This window comes from Triticum aestivum, chromosome 7B (assembly GCF_018294505.1).
Source record: "Triticum aestivum cultivar Chinese Spring chromosome 7B, IWGSC CS RefSeq v2.1, whole genome shotgun sequence".
Classification (NCBI taxonomy): Eukaryota; Viridiplantae; Streptophyta; class Magnoliopsida; order Poales; family Poaceae; genus Triticum; species Triticum aestivum.
Genome location: NC_057813.1, coordinates 629,952,740 through 629,973,633, shown reverse-complemented (window position 1 = coordinate 629,973,633; position 20,894 = coordinate 629,952,740). Strand labels below are relative to the sequence as shown.

Sequence of the window (20,894 nt, the reverse complement as noted above, 5' to 3'; positions counted from 1 at the left end):
TGAGGGCTTTGCTTTCTTGCTATGATCTTGAGGGAACAAAAATAAGAGAAAGAATAAAAAGAAATACAAAAGATCATATATTATCTTATGGAGAGTAAGACATCACACATAAAGAGTATGATGAATAAAAAAATTTGAGAGTTGACAAACATAGTTTTGGTCATTGTTGCAATTAATAGGAAGTAATAAAGAAAGAGAGGTTTTACATATAAATATACTATCTTGGACATCTTTTATAATTGTGAGCACTCATCAAAATATGACATGCTAAAAAGTTGATGTTGGACAAGGAAGACAACATAATGGGTTATGTTTTCTTATATCCAAATAGAAATTATTATATTGTCATGGATCCTCCAGCATGTTGAGCTTGCTTTTCCCTCTTATGCTAGCCAAATCTTTTGCACCAAGTAGAGATACTACTTGTGCATCCAAACATCCCTTAACCCAGTTTTGCCATGAGAGTCGGCCATACCTACCTATGGATTGAGTAAGATCCTTCAAGTAAGTTGTCATTGGTGCAAGCAATAAAATTTGCTCTCGAAATATGTATGATTATTAGTGTGAAGAAAATAACCTTTATACAAACTTGTGATATGGAAGAAATAAAAGCGACAGACTGCATAATAAAGTTCTTTATCACAAGCGGCAATATAAAGTGACTCTTTTTTGCATTAAGATTTTGTGCATCCAACTATAAAAGCGCATGCCAACCTCTGCTTCCCTTCTACCCTTATACAAGAGTCATGGTGATCTTCATCTTTCCTTTTTACACTTTTTTCCCTTTTGTCAAGCACTATGTGTTGGAGAAAGATCCAGATATATATATATCCACTCGGATGTAGGTTATCATAAAATATTATTGTTAACATTACCCTTGAGGTAAAAGGTTGGGAGGCAAAACTATAAGACCCTATTTTTCTCTGTGTCCGACTAAAGCTTTGAACCCATAAGTATCGCATGAGTGTCAGCAATTATGAAAGACTAAATGATAGTTGAGTATGTGGACTTGCTGAAAAGCTCTTGAATTGACACTTTTCAATGTTATGATAAATTGCAATTGCTTCAATGACTGAGATCATAGTTTGTTAGTTTTCAATGAAGTTTTTGATTCATACTTTACCTTGTGAACGAATTATTACTTTAGCATAAGAAACTATATTAAATTTTATGTTGTTATTCTAAAGATGATCATGATGCCCTCATGTTCATATTTTATTTTATCGGCGCCTCTATCTCTCAACATGTCGACATATTTTTCGATTTCAACTTTCGCTCGAGGACAAGCGAGGTCCAAGCTTAGGGGAGTTGATACGTCCATTTTGCATCATGCTTTTATATCGATATTTATTGCATTATCAGCTGTTGTTACACATTATAGCACAATACTTATGCATTTGCTCTCTTATTTTACAAGGTTTACATGAAGAGGGAGAATGTCGGCAGTTGGAATTCTAGGCTGGAAAAGGAGCAAATATTAGAGACATATTCTGCACAACTCCAAAAGTCCCGAAACTCCATGGAGAGTCATTTTGGTAATAATAATAAATATTGGGCGAAGAAAGCACCAGAGGGGGCCACCAGCCATCCACAAGGGTGGAGGGCGCGCCCTACCCCCTAGGTGCGCCCTCCTGCCTTGTGGGCCCCCTGTTAGGCCTCCGGTGCCCATCTTCTGCTATACGGTGTGTTTTGACCTGGAAAAAATAAGAAGGAAGCTTTTCGGATGAAGCCCCGCCGGCTCAAGGCAGAACCTGGGCAGAACCAGTCTAGGACTCCGGCGGAGCTGTTCTGCTGGGGAAACTTCACTCTGGGAGGGGGAAATCAAAGCCATCGTCATCACCAACGATCCTCTCATCGAGAGGGGGTCAATCTACATCAACATCTTCGCCAGCACCATCTCCTCTCAAACCCTAGTTCATCTCTTGTATCCGATCTCTGTCCCAAAACCTCAGATTGGTACCCGTGGGTTGCTAGTACTCCTTGTAGTTGATGCTAGTTGGTTTATTCGGTGGAAGATCATATGTTCAGATCATTAATGATAATTAAGACTCCTCTTATTATGAACATGAATATGCTTTGTGAGTAGTTACGTTTGTTCCTAAGGACATGGGAGGAGTCTTGTTATAAGCAATCATGTGAATTTGGTATTCGTTCGATATTTTGATGAGATGTATGTTTTCTCCTCTAGTGGTGTTATGTGAATGTCGACTGCATGACACTTCACCAGTGTTTGGGCCTAAGGGAAGGCATTGAGAAGTAATAAGTAGATGATGGGTTGCTAGAGTGACAGAAGCTTAAACCCTAGTTTATGTGTTGCTTCGTAAGGGGTTGATTTGGATCCATATGTTTCATGCTATGGTTAGATTTATCTTAATTCTTCTTTCGTAGTTGCGGATGCTTGCGAGAGGGGTTAATCATAAGTGGGAGGCTTGTCCAAGGAAGGACAACACCCAAGCATCGGTCCACCCACACATATCAAATTATCAAAGTAACAAACGCGAATCATATGATTATGATGAAAACTGAAGGAAATATGCCCTATAGGCAATAATAAAGTTATTATTTATTTCCTTATTTCATGCTAAATGTTTATTGTTCATGCTAGAATTGTATTAACCGGAAACTTAGTGCATGTGTGAATACATAGACAAAACATATTGTCCCTAGTATGCCTCTACTTGACTAGCTCATTAATCAAAGATGGTTATGTTTCCTAACCATAGACATGTGTTGTCATTTGATGAATGGGATCACATCATTAGGAGAATGATGTGATGGACATGACCCATCCGTTAGCTTAGCATTATGATTGTTACAGTTTCATTGCTACTGCTTTCTTCGTGACTTATACATGTTCCTCAGACTATGAGATTATGCAACTCCCGAATACCGAGGAACACCTTGTGTGCTATCAAACATCACAACATAAATGGGTGATTATAAAGATGGTCTACAGGTGTCTTCGAAGGTGTTTGTTGGGTTGGCATAGATCGAGATTAGGATTTGTCACTCCGTGTTTCGGAGAGGTATCTTTGGGCCCTCTCGGTAATGCTCATCACTATAAGCCTTGCAAGCAATGTGACTAATGAGTTAGTTGCATGGTGAAGTATTATGGAACGAGTAAAGAGACTTGCCGGTAACAATATTGAACTAGGTATGACGATACCGACGACCAAATCTCGGGCAAGTAACATGCCGATGACAAAGGGAACAATGTATGTTGTTATGCGGTTTGACCAATAAAGATCTTCGTAGAATATGTAGGAGCCAATATGAGCATCCAGGTTCCGCTATTGGTTATTGACCGGAGATGTGTCTCGGTCATGTCTACATAGTTCTCGAACCCTTAGGGTCCGCACGCTTAACGGTCGATGACGATATGTATTATGGGTTATGTGTTTTTGATGACCGAAGTTTGTTCGGATTCCCGGATAAGATCATGGACATGACGAGGAGTCTTGAAATGGTCGAGACATAAAGATTGATATATTGGACGGCTATATTCGGACACCAGAAGTGTCCTGGAAAACTTTCGGATAAAACTGGAGCGCCGGAGGGTTACCGGAACCCCCCCCCCCCGGGGGGAACTAATGGGCCACATGGGCCTTGGTGGAGAGGGAGAAGGGCAGGCCGTGCGCCCCTCCCCCTTAGGTCTGAATTGGACTAGGGAAGGGGGGCGGCGCCCCCTTTTCCTTCTCCCTCTCCCTCACCTTCCTTCCCCCTCTCTCCCTCTTGGTGGAACCCTACTAGGACTAGTAGTCCTAGTAGGACTCCCCTTGTGGGGCACGCCCTAGGAGGGTCGGCCGGCCTCCCCCTTGCTCCTTTATATACGGGGGTAGGGGGGCACCCTAGGACACACAAGTTTCTCTCCCAACCGTGTGCGGTGCCCCCCTCCACAGTTACACACCTCGATCATACCATCATAGTGCTTAGGCGAAGCCCTGCGCCGATAACATGATTATGACCGTCGCCACACTGTCGTGCTAACAGAACTCGCCCTCGTCCTCAACTGGATCAAGAGCATGAGGGACGTCATCGAGCTGAACGTGTGCTGAACGCGGAGGTGCCGTACGTTCGGTACTTGATCGGTTGGATCGCGAAGAAGTTCGAGTACATCAACCGGGTTATTGAAACACTTTCGCTTTTGGTCTACGAGGGTACGTGGACACACTCTCCCCTCTCGTTGCTATGCATCACCTAGATAGATCTTGCGTGATTGTAGGAATTTTTTTGAAATTACCGCATTCCCCAACAAAAACTAGCTTGATAGTAATTCCCATGTGTCCTCGGGAGTGCTTTCCTTTATATAAGAGTTCGTCCAGGCTTGTCCTTTGCTACAAAAAGGATGGGCCACCTTGATGCACCTTAGTTACTTTTGTTACTTGTTACTTGTTACGAATTATCTTATCACACAACTATCTGTTACCGATAATTTCAGTGCTTGCAGAGAATACCTTGCTGAAAACCGCTTGTCATTTCCTTCTGCTCCTCGTTGGGTTCGACACTCTTACTTATCGAAAGGACTACGATAGATCCCCTATACCTGTGGGTCATCATCCGTCCTCCACATGCATGGTCCAGGATCCGCGGAAGACTTGAGGTAGGTTGTCGACGTCGTGTCAGAGTCAGAGGATGGCTAGCCGTTCTGAGGGGAGTGCGAAGACCGCGGCGACCTTGGCGACTAGTCCTCCACCCTATCAACATGGATTAGCAGGTCGTAGCGCTCGGCGCCGGGCGGCGGGGCCACCCTGCGATCGGGAGGCAAGTAGCCCTCCATCTCCTCCACACGATCGGTGCCTTGGGGCAACTTCCAGTAGGTGTGCCTGGTGGGGATGAACGCCATGTCCCAAATCCACACCCACCAGGCGAAGGTTTTGGTGTGGTCACGCTCCAGCGTGCGGCTGTCTAGCCTGTCGATGTGCACCTTATTGTCGAAGACCTCCTGGGCACCGTCGATCGACCAGTATTGCTAGGGCAGGTGCTCAATGATGCATCGAACATTGAGGTTGAAGGTGTCGTGGCCCGCGTGGTCATTCCCTCTCCAAGGCGCAATGGCGAAGTTGGCGCCATTAACGCGTAGAGTGCCGCATCGGACCGTGTTGTCGTGGTAGGTGGGTTGCATGAAGATGACGAAGAAGTCCTCCGGGTTGTGCGCTGTCACCCTTAGGTGGTGCAGGGGAATGCACACCTGCCCGTCAAGAGCGCGACCCACAGCCATGGGCGAGGTTGCGCACACGCTGTCAAGGGCGCGCAACATGACAGTGTGGCGGCGGAGGAAGAAGATGCCCTGCTCGATGGCCGGGCTGGATTTCCCCACTTTATGGCTGGAGTGTGGCCGCCGTGCCGGATCAACCAGACTAAGCTCAGCCATGGCAGCGACAGAGGGTGGATCCGAAGGGGGTGGAGGCGGAGTGGGGAAGCGCAGTCAAGCGTGGGCTGGGGTGCGGGAAGGGAGGGGGCCTATCCTACTGGGAGCAGGGCCGGCTTGGCCATTGCGTGGGTTTTGTGGACAATCACGACCAAAATGGCTGAAAAGCTCGTAGATGATGCAATGCAGAGGGTCGCAGCAGTCTTTCCAGCGATGGTGCTTGCTGAGACAGCGGAAGCAGCGGCCGTGAAAACGGTTTAAGAAGGCCTCACGGCCACCCACCGCATTGAAGTGCGACCGCCAGTCCGAACGGGGCACCGCGCGCGCCACATGAGAATCCACCATATTTGGGGGGGGCTTTGCGGTTTTTGCGCGAGCTGACCTCGGTCCAGCCTCCGTCCATCCCCAAAAAGGAAAGGCTGGCCGTAGGGGATGGGAAGATGATGATGGATTGAAGGCGTCAAGCGGGGGGCGTGCTTGGATCCGCCGAATCTTCATGGGCGCCCGCCGTCGAGCATTCACCACACAATAGAAGCCGCGGCGGGGATTCTGGATCTGGGGATGGCGATGCGCCAAGCTCTAGAGAGTCTGGGACCTCGGATACTCCAGGGGAGGCGGCAACTGAACTGCACCGCGGTCCGGAGCCTGCGCCTACACGTGGAGAGGGAGGCATGCCCATGCTGGGCGGTGGGGAGGTGGCCGCCGCGGCATGCGTCGCGGGGAGGAGAGGGCTGACTACCTAGTTCAGCAGAAAAGGCGCTTCACTTTGCTGATGGGCAGAAAAGTCGCCCTTTGCTCTATAACCTTCTTGTCGGAGCCGCCGGCCTCGTCGTCATTGACAGCCGGGCAAAATGTCTACTCCTCGTCCTTGTCCTTCTCGTCCATGAAAAGCTGCTCACGCTCCACGTTCGCCTCGTGGATGAAGTGGCGGTTCGTCGTCACCTTCGCCTCAGACTGGATGAACTCGAGGATGGCCTACAGCTCCATCGCCTCCTTCGCTTGGGCGAGCTCAAACTCCACAACCGCTTCCCACATTGCTGAATTCGGTCTGCTCCAGCATTGAAGTCACCTCCTACTCATCCGACGTAGGCTCCTCCTCCTTCCACACCTCCGCCTCTTCCATCTCATCGTCTGGCGCCTCCTCCTATAGGAAATTTGAGGCAGGCAGGCCACAATGCGCGTGGTGCGGTGTGCCTCAACGACGCACATCTTCGCCTGGATCTCTATCCGACGCTCCGAAGTGAGCAGCTTGTAGTATGTTACCTTGGAGCGGACCGTCGCGGCTGGTGGAGGAAGAGGAAGAGGAAGAGGAGGGAGCAGCAGCGGCATGGACGGAAGCGAGAGGAGGAGAATGACAACGAGGTTAGGGTCGCCTCGCCGTCCGGCTTAAATAGCCGGGTTTCTCGGGCAGCGCACCAGGGCTGCTTCATGAATGCGTCCTCATTGAATTGGAGGAGACGCCCAAGAGACACGTGGCTTTCTGCATGGGTCCCGGTTGTCAATCTTACATGTCGGGCATGTTCGCGCCTCTTAATATCTGTCACATATGTAGATTGGATTTGAGGTGTGCCGGATAACCCGGACATAAAGAGTTGGTTTAAGGGGCTAGTTGGATGGCAATTTGGTGACCGGGTCGCAGATGTATAGATAGGATTTGAGGGATCCACTCGCATTTATGCTGGATTTATTTCAGGATTTCCGGCGATACGCGTTCAGTGTAAGGAGACGTCCCCGTCGACTACGAGGGGACTACGGTGACTTCGTAAAATCTCAAGATGATATGCCGGTTCAGTCTATCGGAGATGCTCATAGGAATAGGGTGTGCGTGTACGCGCGTATAAATGAGCGCTTGTGTCTGCACTGATCTGATGTTCAAAAAATTGTAGAGGTAATCTCGCATAAGTTTAGCATTTTCCTGATAACGACATGTGCCAAAGGCGGAGGTGAAGTTACCCGCGGCGACAGTCTCTGCCTAGCAAGTAGCCATCCGGCACTCCACATACACTCAATCATTTTGCTCCAGCCAAGCCCATTTCGACACACCACGAGACACGCACTAGAGTCTACACTCTACAGCATACATCGTCGGGTCGGCCATCGATGGAGGAACTCAAGCCGGAGTTCACAAAGGACGGCTCCGTCGACCTCCGCGGCCGGCCGGTCGTCGCCGCCCGGACCGGCCGCTGGAAGGCCTGCTCCTTCCTAGTCGGTGAGTGGTCAGTCAGTACCAGGCTCCGTCTCCCATAGATCGATTTGATCCGACTCTCCTTCTGATGAACCCGCGCGCGCGCATATGGACTGGCGCAGGGTACGAGGCGTTCGAGCGGATGGCGTTCTACGGCGTGGCGTCGAACCTGGTGGTGTACCTGACGACGCAGATGCGGCAGGAGACGGTGCCGTCGGTGCGCAGCGTCAACAACTGGACGGGCACAGTGTGGATGACGCCCATCGCCGGAGCCTACGTCGCCGACGCCTTCCTCGGCCGCTTCTGGACCTTCACCGTCTCCTCCCTCATCTACCTCTCGGTCAGTACCAGGCTAGCAAAAATCATCTCCTAGATTGATCTTCAGTTCGATAGATGAGTCCAATTTAATCCGCAATCCAGTATATTTCCCAAAACACAATGCATCCTTCAAATTGGGAGCTCATCCTCATACACGGTTTCACTCACAGCACATTATTATTAGTAGTAACTCGGATGACTCAAACAACGCACTGCAGTAGAAAACGTACAAGAAATTACCACGCTAGCAGCAGCTATTCGAGAACTGCACCATGTCTGAAACCGGACGGAGAGACTAATCAGTCAGTACTCGGTAGTGTTCAGTCAGAGCCCGATGCTGGTAGTAGAAGATTCTTACGGACAATCCTTGTCAGCTCGGGCCAACCCAACTAGGACTAGTGTTTTGTCATGACGGTTAGGATTGCGACCGGAGAAGAAAAACGCATTTGGATCTCGGAATCTTTCGGCTGGGAGGCGTGGGCAAAAGCCACTACTACTCTGCTTTCGTTGTTCTGTTTCTGCGCTACACGTACGGCGGCCCCACCGGCATCCATCACACAAGGCGTATGCCGATGGGTATACCCAAGCATGGCAAAAGGCTATCATGTCCATGCCAATCCAGAACCCAGATTTAGTACAGCTGGAAAACTCTTCACATGTGTCACCGTCCATGACAATAATAGTAGGAACTAGCCTACAAAAATATCTTACATTTTGAGATGGAGTATCTTAGCAGAAACGTCAATAATAACATTTTTGGGACAAGCGGTGAATTGTGTTGGCTCAAATGGAGCATTAAGTGGATACAAATACAATAAACACACGCCCTCACCCTACACAGTTATGATACACACGACTAACACCAACACACACAGACAAAAAACACGCCAGCAAATACCAAAGTCATGTAAGACCAAAGCCATGTGTAAATGAGAAAAAAAAACTCAAAGCGATCAGATTGGCGATTGACAAACTACACCAATGACCGTATCCACATAAACCATCTCATGACACTACATGGATGACGAGATTCTTCAACAACAACGCTTTCAGGATCTAGCCACTCAAGGCCAAAATATAAGGTTCACCCTGCAGGATCAGTCCGAGCATATCCGAACAATGGCATTAACAAGGTAACGACGTAAAAATATCGTCATTGCCAGGTATAACCAACTCGGGCCAGACCTAGGCTTTCACCATGGAGCACGAGACCGGGTGCTCGAGTAGCACCACTATTGACGTCAATCATGGGCCGTCGCCACCACTTTTCTACTATCCCAGCAGCTACGTGCGATGTGCGACCGTCAACACTACACAACCATCCCTTTGTGTCAAGCCATCGTCCATTTTTTTTCATCTCACCGTTGAATTCAACCACCGGGTCCTGAAAAGAGGAACCCTCATGAACACCTTTCGGTGACCACCGCAATTCTTAGCGAGGAAGCCGCCACAGGCTGGAGTAGTCACCACAAGGACCAACACCGAATATCACCTAGACAAAGCCCTGCTAGGCCCGTCAGCCCAGGGACCGGCATGGCCGGAAATGGGGCACAAAAGGCATATTATCATGGCCGACACACGTCGCGTGGAGCACAACTATCACTAGATATGGAGTGCACAACCTCCATATCGATGCCACGCCTCCCAACCGGAGCACCGTGGCCGCCTCGAGCACGCCCATCGTCGAGCCCCCCCCCCCCCCCCCCCGACAGGAACCTGCTCACTGGCCTACCTGCCGCATCTGCAAAGCCTCCTCCACGCATCCTGCCTTTGTGCCACACAGACCCACCAGAACCGCTGTCACCTTCCGATGTGCAACCATGATGGTCGCCACCGAGATTATATGAATATGACGCGTCGCCCCGCAGTCATCCATCACGAGGGCTTTGCCCAGTGGCACACATGCAGTGGTGGAGGGAGGTGCAAGTAGGAGAGGGCATTGGTGGTGTCGGCCTGGAGGCGCCGCCATGTCGCCAAGAGCGATACGGGGGCTGATCCAATTTTTTCGAGAGGATCATATGTGATCTGATGTTAGGCCACACCAAAAAAAAATGATAACATAAACAAAAAAAGTATGAGGGGTACATTTTGCCAACAATCCTCGAGCGTGTGTTTTTGCAGTTTATTTGATGTGGATGATTCATGGACAAAATCCCAAACCAAGTCACCTAACAAATACTTGTTTTTAGCACTCTTAATTTTCAAATGCAGGTATGTATCTGTGTAATCGTTTTTTACATAACTTTCACAAGAAAAATACGAAGCCAAGTCTGTGATATGTGACATTTGACCGCTATAGAGAATATGTGTGATCACTGTATTTTGGGATGAAAGGACAGTTTCTTGACAATTGCTCTAGCGGTCTAGCCTATAGTTGACATATTACATCTAGGTTGCCGCTAATCCACTGATAAAAACCACTCCCTCCGTCTTATAATGTAAAGCCTTTCTTGACATTACACTAGTGCGAAAAAACGTGTTACATTATGAAATGGAGGGAGTAACTTGAAAACGATATTTCCACTAACCACATCAAGGTCTCTGTAAAAAAAGCCTTCCACAAAATGAATCACGCACCTATGAAAAAAATCGTCTCTCAGCTAATTGCATCAACCTTTTTAAAAACATCAATCACAATTTTTATGATAATTGTCTTTCATGTTTCAACTAATTTACGCACACAGCTTTCTTAAACTTGAATCACAACTTTAAATACCCGGCTTTCAACTTTCGACAAAATTCGAGCAAAAATCTTGTAATGAAAGTTAATGTGGGCTTTTTTTGGCGGGAAATTGTCGATCGATTCGTCTTCAATAATGGCAGTACAACGAACACCAGAAATAATAAAACTTACATTTAGATTCATAGACCACCTAGCGACGACTACAAGCACTGAAGCAAGCCGAAGGCGTGCCGCCGTCATCGCCCCTCCCTCGCCGGAGCCGAGCACAACTTGTTGTAGTAGACAGTCGGGAAGTCGTCGTGCTAAGGTCCCATAGGACCAACAGCCCAGAACAACAACCGCCGCCAATAAAAGAATTTTAGATCGGAAGGATCCAACCTGAAGACACATGAACAAAGACGAACAAAGACCGGATCCGAGCGAATCCATCAAAGACAACCACCGACCAAATCTTGCGAGATCTGCCGGAGACACACCTCCACAGGCCCTCCGACGGTGCTAGACACACCATTGAAACGGGAAATAGACGGGGAGAACTTTATTCCATCTTCAAGAAACCGCCGCCGTCTCGTCTTCTTAAGCAGAACACAAATCCTAACAAAACTTGAAGAAGCACCTGAAAACTTTGCCCTCCCGCCGGCAAGGGCCAGGATCCACCACACACCCATTGCACTAAGGCCACAGGAGACGTATTAATGTGGGCTTTCAACTAGTTCCATTTCACTTTCTGAAAGAAAAACACAATGTTGCGAGGTAACTTAATGGACTACACAAAGCTAGTAGTAACGGACACGAGATCACCAGCCATGGCGGCGGTTCTCGTCTGGTTTCATCGTACTTTGTATTATGTTGTAACCGTGATCTATTGTACTCGACTCGCATTCCGCTTGTGATTCAAAATGGAAGATTCAACATGCAGTAAAAACAACCAATATTTCATCATTTTCTTTTGAAGAGTATGGGGAAAAGGGGAAAATATTGTGTTAGTAAATGTCGGATGATTTATATGGTTGCAGGGCATGGTTCTGATAACCCTGGCCGTCTCCCTGAAGCCGCTGCACCCGCAGTGCACGGCGGGCGGCGACTGCGCCCCGGCGACGCGGCAGCAGGTCGCCTTCCTGTACGCGGCGCTCTACACCATGGCCATCGGCGCGGGTGGGACCAAGCCCAACATCTCGACGTTCGGCGCGGATCAGTTCGACTTGGACGCCCGGGAGCGCGAGATCAAGGCCTCCTTCTTCAACTGGTGGCTGTTCAGCTCCTTCGCCGGCGGCCTCGTCGCCGTGCTCGTCCTTGTCTACGTGCAGGAGGAGGTCGGCTGGGGCGTCGGGTACACGATCCCGACGGTCGGCCTCGCCCTGTCTCTCGTGCTCTTCTACGTGGGCACGCCGTTCTACCGGCACAAGCCGGTCACGCGGAGTACGGCGGCCGGCCCGGCGAGGCTGATCGGCAAGGTTCTCAGGGCGGCCTACGCGAACCGGGGATGCCCGCTCACCGGCGGGCTGCACGAGCACGACAAGGCGTGGTACGCCGCGGCCGGGAAGCGGCTTCTGCTCCACACGCCGGCCAACTTCAGGTTCCTGGACAAGGCGGCCATCCGTGAGCGTGGGGCGTGCACGGTGACCGAGGTCGAGGAGGTGAAGCTGATCGCCGGCATGATAGTGGTATGGCTGGTGACCCTGGTGCCCTGCACCATCTGGGCGCAGGTGAACACCCTGTTCGTGAAGCAAGGGACGACGCTGGACCGCTCCGTCGGCGGCGTCCACGTCCCGGCCGCGTCCCTGGGCAGCTTCGTCACCATCTCCATGCTGGTCTCGATCCCGATCTACGACCGCGTGCTGGTGCCGCTGGTCCGGCGGCGCACGGGCAACCCGCGCGGCATCACCCTCCTGCAGCGCCTGGGCATCGGCTGCGCGCTGCAGGTGCTTGTTGTGGCCTGCGCCTGCCTGGTGGAGGTCCGGCGCATGCGGGTGATCCGGGAGCGCGCCGCCCACGGGCCCCACGACACGGTGCCGATGAGCGTCTTCTGGATGCTGCCGCAGTACGTGCTGCTGGGCGTTGGCGACGTGTTCAACTCCGTGGGCATCCTCGAGTTCTTCTACGACCAGTCGCCGGAGGGGATGCGGAGCCTCGGCACCACCTTCTTCACCAGCGGGCTCGGCGTCGGGAACTTCCTCAACAGCCTGCTCGTGACGCTCGTCGACCGGGCCACCGGGGGGAGCGGTGGCCGCCGCAAGAGCTGGATCGGCGACAACCTCAATGACTCGCACCTCGACTACTACTACGTGTTCCTGCTGCTCCTCACCATGGCCAACATGGCGCTCTTCGTGTGGGTGGCCATGAGGTACAAGTACAAGAGAGAGTTCTTGGAGGACAATGGGGCAATGGAGACCGAGACCGAGATGGTGGCCGGCGGCAAGGCAAAGGCGGACCTGCCGTGTCTGCCAGACAACACAACAAGGGACAGAGCATATATACTGGAGTAGCAGTATATTGTACAGAGTACATGCAGAAGAGAGTGAATTTTTCGAGCTCGAACTCCATGGAACTCGTTTTTTTCTGAAAAAAAAATCCGAAAATCATATATTTGAAGTTTCAAAAAAAATCTGAAAAATATACACATGACTCTATAAATTTTCATGACGAAATCTGTTTGAGAAATCATCTAGAAATTTCCGTCCTCACTTTTATCATAATTTTTTACGTCATGGAAGACCAAATAACTTCATGTAGGTGTGCCGCCAGCTGCCAGCCGCCCAGGACAAGAATTTCATTTTCAGTCATAATTTTATGTCACAAAAATAGTTACCTACCACATTCATGATAATGCATGTTTTTATCACTATTGTCGTCATGGAAGTGTCACTTCCATGACAAAATATTTTTGTTTGAAACAAAATATCACTGATGTGTCTTTTTAATATAGTGCTCAAACCCTTCACCTAAGGTACACCCGCAACGACACGAATGAAGCGAAGAAACGAAGCACGTCCAGCCACCAGAAAGCAAGCCAAATGGAATTTCCGAACCAACGAATACAAAATTAGTAGAAGGGAAAGTAAAAAATCACACGCGAACCAAAACAAAGCAGCGCGAAGTACAAAGAACGGAAGCCTCACACATCAACCCAAGCGGAATACAAGAGGACGAAACGGCCACACAGCTACCAAACGAAGGAGGCAAGAACGATAGAACGAGAGAACTCCGAAGCCAACCATGCACTGTCTGGAATCAGCCAGGTAAGAGCATCTACAGCGGGCACGCCAAACCCGTCTCGAACGACTGGATGGTTCTCCCGATCACTGACCGGTCATGAAATTTTAACCCAGCCGAACGCCTTAAACGGGTCTTAGGCGTTCGCCAACCCAAATATGGGACAAATATGAGGGCGCCTTGGCGCGTCCGCCACATCGGACTGTCATCGGGGTCCCACGCGAAATTGGCTGGAAACCTGGCGGTCCGAAGCTCGTCTCCTTCGCCGGATCGATGTCGCCGTGTGACGCCACTCCAGCAGGCTGCATAGTGCCTAGCCCGACTATTTAAGCCGACCGCCGACACCGAAACCCTACCCGTCCACATTTCCCTCCGCCCGTCCGCCGCCGCTATTTTCCACTCCCCGTTCGCTTAGCCATGTGAGGGAGTCCTGGATTAGGGGGTCCTCGGGTGCCCGTCCTATTCGATATGGGCCGTGAAGATAAACATAAGACCATCCCCCTTGTCTGGGTAGGACTCCTATATGCGTGGACGGCAAGATTGGTGTCTGGATATTCTGTTTCCTTTCCATGTAAGCCGACTCTGTACAACCCTAGGCCCCTCCGATGTATATATAAACCGGAGGGTATAGTCCATAGGAGCAATCATAATAATCATAGGCTAGATAGCTAAGGTTTAGCCATTACGATCTCGAGGTAGATCAACTCTTGTAACCCCTATACTCATCGAATACAATCAAGCAGGACGTAGGGTTTTACCTCCTTTAAGAGGGCCCGAACCTGGGTAAACATTGTGTCTCATTGTCCCTTGTTACCATTGATCCTTAGACGCACAGGTTGGGCCCCCCTACCCGAGATCTGCCGGTTTTGACACACCATGCCCCCACGCCACCAGATAAGGGGCCACCCATTTCTATCGCCGGAGCGTTGACTGCGGCTCCTTGAGCAGATCCGGTCAAGGCGCGTAGCCTGGATCGTCGCGAGGCTACCTCCGTATGCAGTGGATCCGGAGGAGGAGGAGCCGAAGAAGGATGTGGGGGACGCCGAGGACGCGGATCTGCAGGCGGAGCAGCATGCCATCCTCGATTCTCTCCGCTCGGAGTCGGATGCAGAGGCAAGACGGCGTCGCAGACAGGAAATGGAGGCGCAACACACCGCGGAGGAGGAGGAGATGTTTGCCTACATGGATGAGGTCGAGCAGGAGGAGGAGGAGCCTGAGCCCTCCTGTGTGCCCGTCCATCCGGCGCCCGGCACCGACGTTGTCGACATCTCCAATGATGAAGATTAGTTAGGGTAGTACGTAATATGTAGTACAAAGGATTTCTTTTGCATACTTTGTATGAATTTAGGGATTGAAATATGAAAGACTCGGATACAGAGTAGCTAATATGAGGCTTGACCGGTTAGTGTCCGCAGACGCGCCCAAATACATCTGCAGCAGTGTTCGAGGGGCTGGAGATGCTCTAAGCCTAGCAACATGCCAATGAATCATGCACCGACCAGCGGTTGCGCGAAAAATAACGGAAAAGGCCCAAACGAGGCATTTACTGACATTCCAAATGTCATGGGCATGAGGGAAGCTAGCTAAGGGCATCTCTAAGGCGGATCCGTAAATCTTTCGCAATTGTTTGAATTGTGTTGTCCGGACTGTGAAAGTCATCCAACGCAGACCTGTACCGGTCTGCGGAGCTGTCCGACGCGATTTCTCCCGCAAACCGGAGACAAACGTGGGGAAGGTTTGCGGGAGTCCGGATCGATCCCAAATCGCTTCTGACTGTCGTGGCCCACCAAAAACCTGTCACCTGCCCCTCGCGCGCTTTCCTTCCGATGCACGCGGCCGCTTACCGCGCTGCATTCATGCCGGCCAAGAGCACGTGGAGGCCGACACTGATGTCATGATGTGACCGAAGGGAGGGAGGGATGGTGGCGCTAACCGACACGACCTCTTGGCAGCCACCGCTTCAATGTGGACGCATGTCCCCGAGGAACTAACTCGGTCCTCTGCGCCGCATTGAAGCTGCTGACTGACCCTTCGCTTGGTCCTTGTCGCGGCTATTTAAGTCGTGTGCCGAAGTTGCACAGAGATGCATAACCTGTAACATCCCAAAAAAATTTAAATTTTGGAATGTTAATAAATAGGTATCTTGAGTGAATTGCTATGACTTTCAGGGAAAACTAAAAGCTTTCGAGTCATTTTTTAAACCTTTTCGAACCATGATATAAATATTTGGATACTTTAATCCAAAGAGGAAATCTTGGTTGAAGGGTTTATTCAAAATCCAAAAATCATTATTTTTTCTTGACCCTTTTTAAATATTTTGAAACAAAAATATGGAGTGAGAATAAAATGACTTTCTCAAATACAGTGGGCAACTGTTTCATAAAGGATCTAACCAAATATTAATAGTTCTTTGGAATTTGGAGGGTCTTTTTGAAGTTGACACATATTTGCTTTTAGAAATTATTTAAACATTTCCAGTAAATATGAGAGGAGATAATATGACTTCTCCAATTTTTTTGGAAATATTTGTTATTTCTTGTTTGGAGTTTTGGGCATTCATAAGATCCTAAGGAATATGTTGGTAAAATTATGAAGCCCATAATGCATTATTAAAACATGTACGTACACAAAATTATTACTTACTTATTTATGAAACCACCTTTTCTAGGCTATAAATAATTAAATAGGAAAAGTGAACATTTTTCCTGAAGTCTAAATAATAATTCTGAGAGATCGCACATTTTTTCTCAATTATTATTCCAGTCTAATATTCTTATTTAGTTTTTTTAGAATCATATTCCCTCTCTATCAGGCTATGGCCTTGATTTCCTAGCCCATCTGCTTTGTTTTTCTTTCTCTCTCTATTTAACCTTCTTTCTACATGGGCCAGCCAACTAGGCCCAAACCAGGCCGAACGAGCCTTGCTCGTCTTCCACCTCCAGCGTACACACAGAAACAGGGAGCTCCTATTCGACGCATTTTGCGTCGAACAGCCAGCCGACGCACGCACAGACCCCGTGACTGGGCCGGCCCAATAGCGGCGCTGTAGCAGAGCAGCTATCTTGGAAAAAAAAAACCAAAGCGTAAATAAACTGTCTCGAGTAGGATTCGAACATACGACCTCCACCTTGTGTACCCGAGCAGCTAACCAGCGGAGCCAACGAAACGTTTGTGTACAAATGGGAGCGTGCATGCATAAGAACTAACTCCAAAGCAGAATTCGGACAGCTGGTTTGAATTTTTTGGAACTTTATCTGGAAATTCTGATTCTTTTTAAAAACAAACAATGTTTGAAAATCTAATAATTTCTTGAACAACTCGGATTTTTATTCAAATTTTGAAAAAATAAAATAGAAATGTGAACATTTTTCAACAGTAAGCATTTTGAAATTCCAGAATATTTGATGAAAACGCAGACATTTATTGAAATTTTAAAAACAAAAATTTAATACTGGGAACAATTTTTAACAGTGCAAACATTTTTCTAAAATTCCAGAATATTTTCAAAAAACTCGAATATTTATTGAGTTTTGAGAACAAAATTTGATAATGGGAACTATTTTGAATTACTGAACATTTCTCGAAATTCTCAAACATATTTTGCAATTCCCGAACATTTTTTGGAAACATGAACATCATTTGAAAACGAGGACAGTTTTTAATATTGTGAGCTTTTTTGTAAACATGAACATTTTTTTAATTTATGAGCGAAATTTTAAAAGAGGAACAATTTTTTAAATCATGAATATATTTGGAATTGTTAGAACAAATTTTGAAATGGAGAACAATTCAAAAATCCCAACAAAATTGAAACGTGAACAAATTTTGAATACGTGATAAAAAATTTGGAAACGGGAACATTTTTTGAATTTGTGATCAAGTTTTGAATATAAGGACATTTTTTGAAATGCCGGTCATTTTTAGAAAAGTTCTGATAAATTTGAACAAACACATTACGAAACAGAAATGCTATTAAATTTTGTATAGCGTGAACTCTAAAGAACAGAAAGTAGCGGCAGATTTGAAACGTTTATGATTTTTCTTATATTTCTTTGAAATAATGAACAGTTTTGAGATTCTCATTCTTTCTGAAAACACAAACAAATTAAAAAAACGTGAACAAATTTCGTAATTCCAAACATATTTCGTAAACAGGAAGAGATGGTGACCAAATTTTGAAATCCGGAACTTTTTTCTAAAATGGAACAATTTTTGAAGAATCTGAACATTTTTCAAAGAACTTGGATTTTTTTTTTGAAACACCAACGTTTTTCCAAAAAAAGTGAACAAAAACGAAAAATAATTGACAAAGTGAACAATTTATGAATGTCGAACATTTTTCAAGCAGGTCAATTTTTGTCAATTTTTTGAATCATTTAGAAAAAATGAACAATTTTTAAAATTATGAACTCATTATCAATAACGTGAACATTTTTTGAATTTTAAAACCAGGAAATGTTTTTGAATTTCAGAACAAATATTTTAATCGTGAACATATTTTTAAAATACGAACAAATTTCCAAAACCCGAACATTTTTAGAAAAAAGATTTTTTTTGTTTATACTATTTTGAAAAGAAAGAAAAAGGAAAAAGAAAAAAATAAAACTAAAATAGGGAAAAGACGAATATTTTCGAAAAAGGTTATATTTTTTAAATCCCATAATATTTTGTTTAAAGCATGAACATTTTTTGAATCTTGAGAACAAATTTTAAAACAGAGAACAAATTTGGAAGCATGAACAATGTATTAAAGCACGGACATTTTTTGAACATAAATATTTAAAAATATAAACATTTTTTGAACTGGTGAACAAATCTTGAAAAAACAGGAACATTTTCTAAATTCCGAACATTTTTTGAAGTTAGAGAACAAAATTTTGAAATTGAGAACAAAATTTAAACATAAATATTTTCTAAAAGTACGAACATTTTTTGAATCTTGAGAACAAATTTTGAAATAAAAAACAAATTTGGACAATTTCTTAAAGCATGAACATTTTTTGAATCTTGAGAATAAATTTTGAAACAGAGAACAAATTTGGAAGCATGAACAATGTATTAAAGCACGGACTTTTTTTGAATATTTAGAACAAATTTTCGAACAGAGAACAAATTTGAAAATACCAAACAAATTTGGAAGCGCAAACATTTTTTGAACAATTTTTGAAAATTCTGAACAATTTTTGAGAAATGCATACAGTTTTTGAATTTATGAATAAAATTTGAAAACACGAATTGTTTTCAAATTCTGAACATTTTTGTAAAAGCGCGAACATTTTCCAAAAATTGTGAACATTTTTTTGAAAAAGAAAACATAAACTTGAAAAGAAACGAAACAGAAATAGGAAAAGAAAAAAACTGGTTCAGGAACCTTCTAGAAGGTTCCCAAAACCGGAAAAAACCAGCTGGAAACCTCTAGAAGGTTCCGAAAACTGGGAGCGCTGGAACGGTTCAACGGGCCGGCCCGTTGCGTCGCTGCTCGGTCGCTCGCCTCTGCGAAGCGCCGGCAGTTTGACGCAACGAGCGGCATATAGGATTTTCCACAGAAACATACAGGCACATAAACAGAACGCCATGGCTGCCGTTTTCTTCTCTTGCCCATGAATTCTGTCACCGTTTCAATTTGTGTTCAATACAAGAGTTATTCTCCATGAAACAACGGATCTATTCAGCCCTTTCATTTCACGTTTATTCAACTTAACGCCCCACAAGAAACGGATGAACTGAGCACTAACCGTTGACATTTATAGCCCGATCTCCATCTCCCGGCCTTTCCCGCCCCTATAAAAGGGTGCCCGAGGAACCCCTCTCCACCCCGCACCTCCCACTCCACGAACTCCTGTCCAAAGCCCAATTTGCTCGCCGGAGCCGAGCGTCGCCGCCTTCTTCTGTTGAAGCTCGCGACCTCTCCAGTAAGCCCCTCGCACTCAAACTTCTTCCTGGGCGAGTCATTTCCGTGCGAATTCCCTCAAACATCCAGCCGGAGCACGGCCTCCGCAAAGATCGCGACCGACCGGAGCTCCAAGCAACTCCGACGGCATCTTCACGACGCTCGAGGACGGGGACGAGCACCTCTCCGTGTCCTTCGTGACTGACTCGCGCCCTCTACGCCGTTCTGCTCTCACCGGATACCAGAACCAGCCCTATCGCCGGATCTTCCCCACGTCTGAGCCACGCCGCCCATCTCCGGCAACCTAGTCGTCCAACTCAGGTGAGCCTCCTCCTCCTCTTTTCTTGACCGCTGGATCTAGATCCAACAGCCCACGGCGTGCTCTGTTTATATTAGATGTGAAGAGATATCAGCCAACAGAAATGCGACACCTAGCAGCTAATGTTAAATCCCGTAATTCATTTTGAGAAAAATAACCAAACTATCATATCTCCTAAACCGTACGTCAGAATTCAGTAACTTTTATGTCCCTGGATTCGCTGGAACATGCTATTTATTATAGAGTTAAAATATTTCAATTTTGGTGATCTAAAATTTGATTCAAATTAATATGTTAATTTGAGTATTTTTGCTATAACTATTAATCTATAATTCATATGAAAAAGTTTCTTATGCCAAAATTGGTCCACAGAACCATACCTTTCAGTTATAATACTTTCCGTAGTTTGCAAATCAAGTTTGGTCCACTTTTTGAATACAAACCTTGAATTTGGCCTTCCTTTTGGTGAAAATTCATTTCCTTTACCAATTTAAATTGAAACTTGGTAAAGATGATCCAATCATCATCATTAGAGCAGAAAATCTTCTCTGAACATATGTCCTTAGGTTGAAAAACTTGGACTTCAATTTTTTGTTAAACTCCTTCAACATAAATACCATCTGACTTCTTAATCAAATTCTATATAGTTCTAAGCCATGAACATTCTTCCATATTCTCATATGTTCAAGCCAGGTGGAGTTTGATTATATTTTCATACCAATTGATCCACTAAACCAACCAACATGACAATTTTGTTATATGCAAAAAAAATATTTAAAATCTCCGGACCATACTCATGATCTTAGTTTGAGTCAACTAGATCAAACTTTAGGGACGACTTATATCTATTTCCATTTGAGACAACCTTGATCATAGTCAAACCTATAGCCATACCAAAATAATTAACTTAATAATAAT

General features: G+C 46.4%; 1 protein-coding gene across 2 annotated transcripts; it reads left to right on the top strand.

Moving 5' to 3' along the window:
- Positions 1 to 7,341: 7,341 nt before the first annotated feature.
- Positions 7,342 to 13,218, top strand: LOC123160932 (protein NRT1/ PTR FAMILY 5.1). 2 transcript variants are annotated; one of them, XM_044578786.1, is made up of 4 exons: positions 7,362 to 7,577; positions 7,676 to 7,893; positions 11,571 to 12,218; positions 12,261 to 13,218. In XM_044578786.1, the coding sequence occupies exons 1-4, from the start codon at positions 7,469 to 7,471 to the stop codon at positions 13,038 to 13,040; spliced, it is 1,755 nt and encodes a 584-aa protein (XP_044434721.1). In that variant the 5' UTR covers positions 7,362 to 7,468; the 3' UTR covers positions 13,041 to 13,218. The 2 variants fall into 2 exon arrangements, with proteins under 2 accessions (XP_044434720.1, XP_044434721.1); XM_044578785.1 differs by having other exon boundaries at positions 7,342 to 7,577; positions 11,571 to 13,218.
- Positions 13,219 to 20,894: the final 7,676 nt, after the last annotated feature.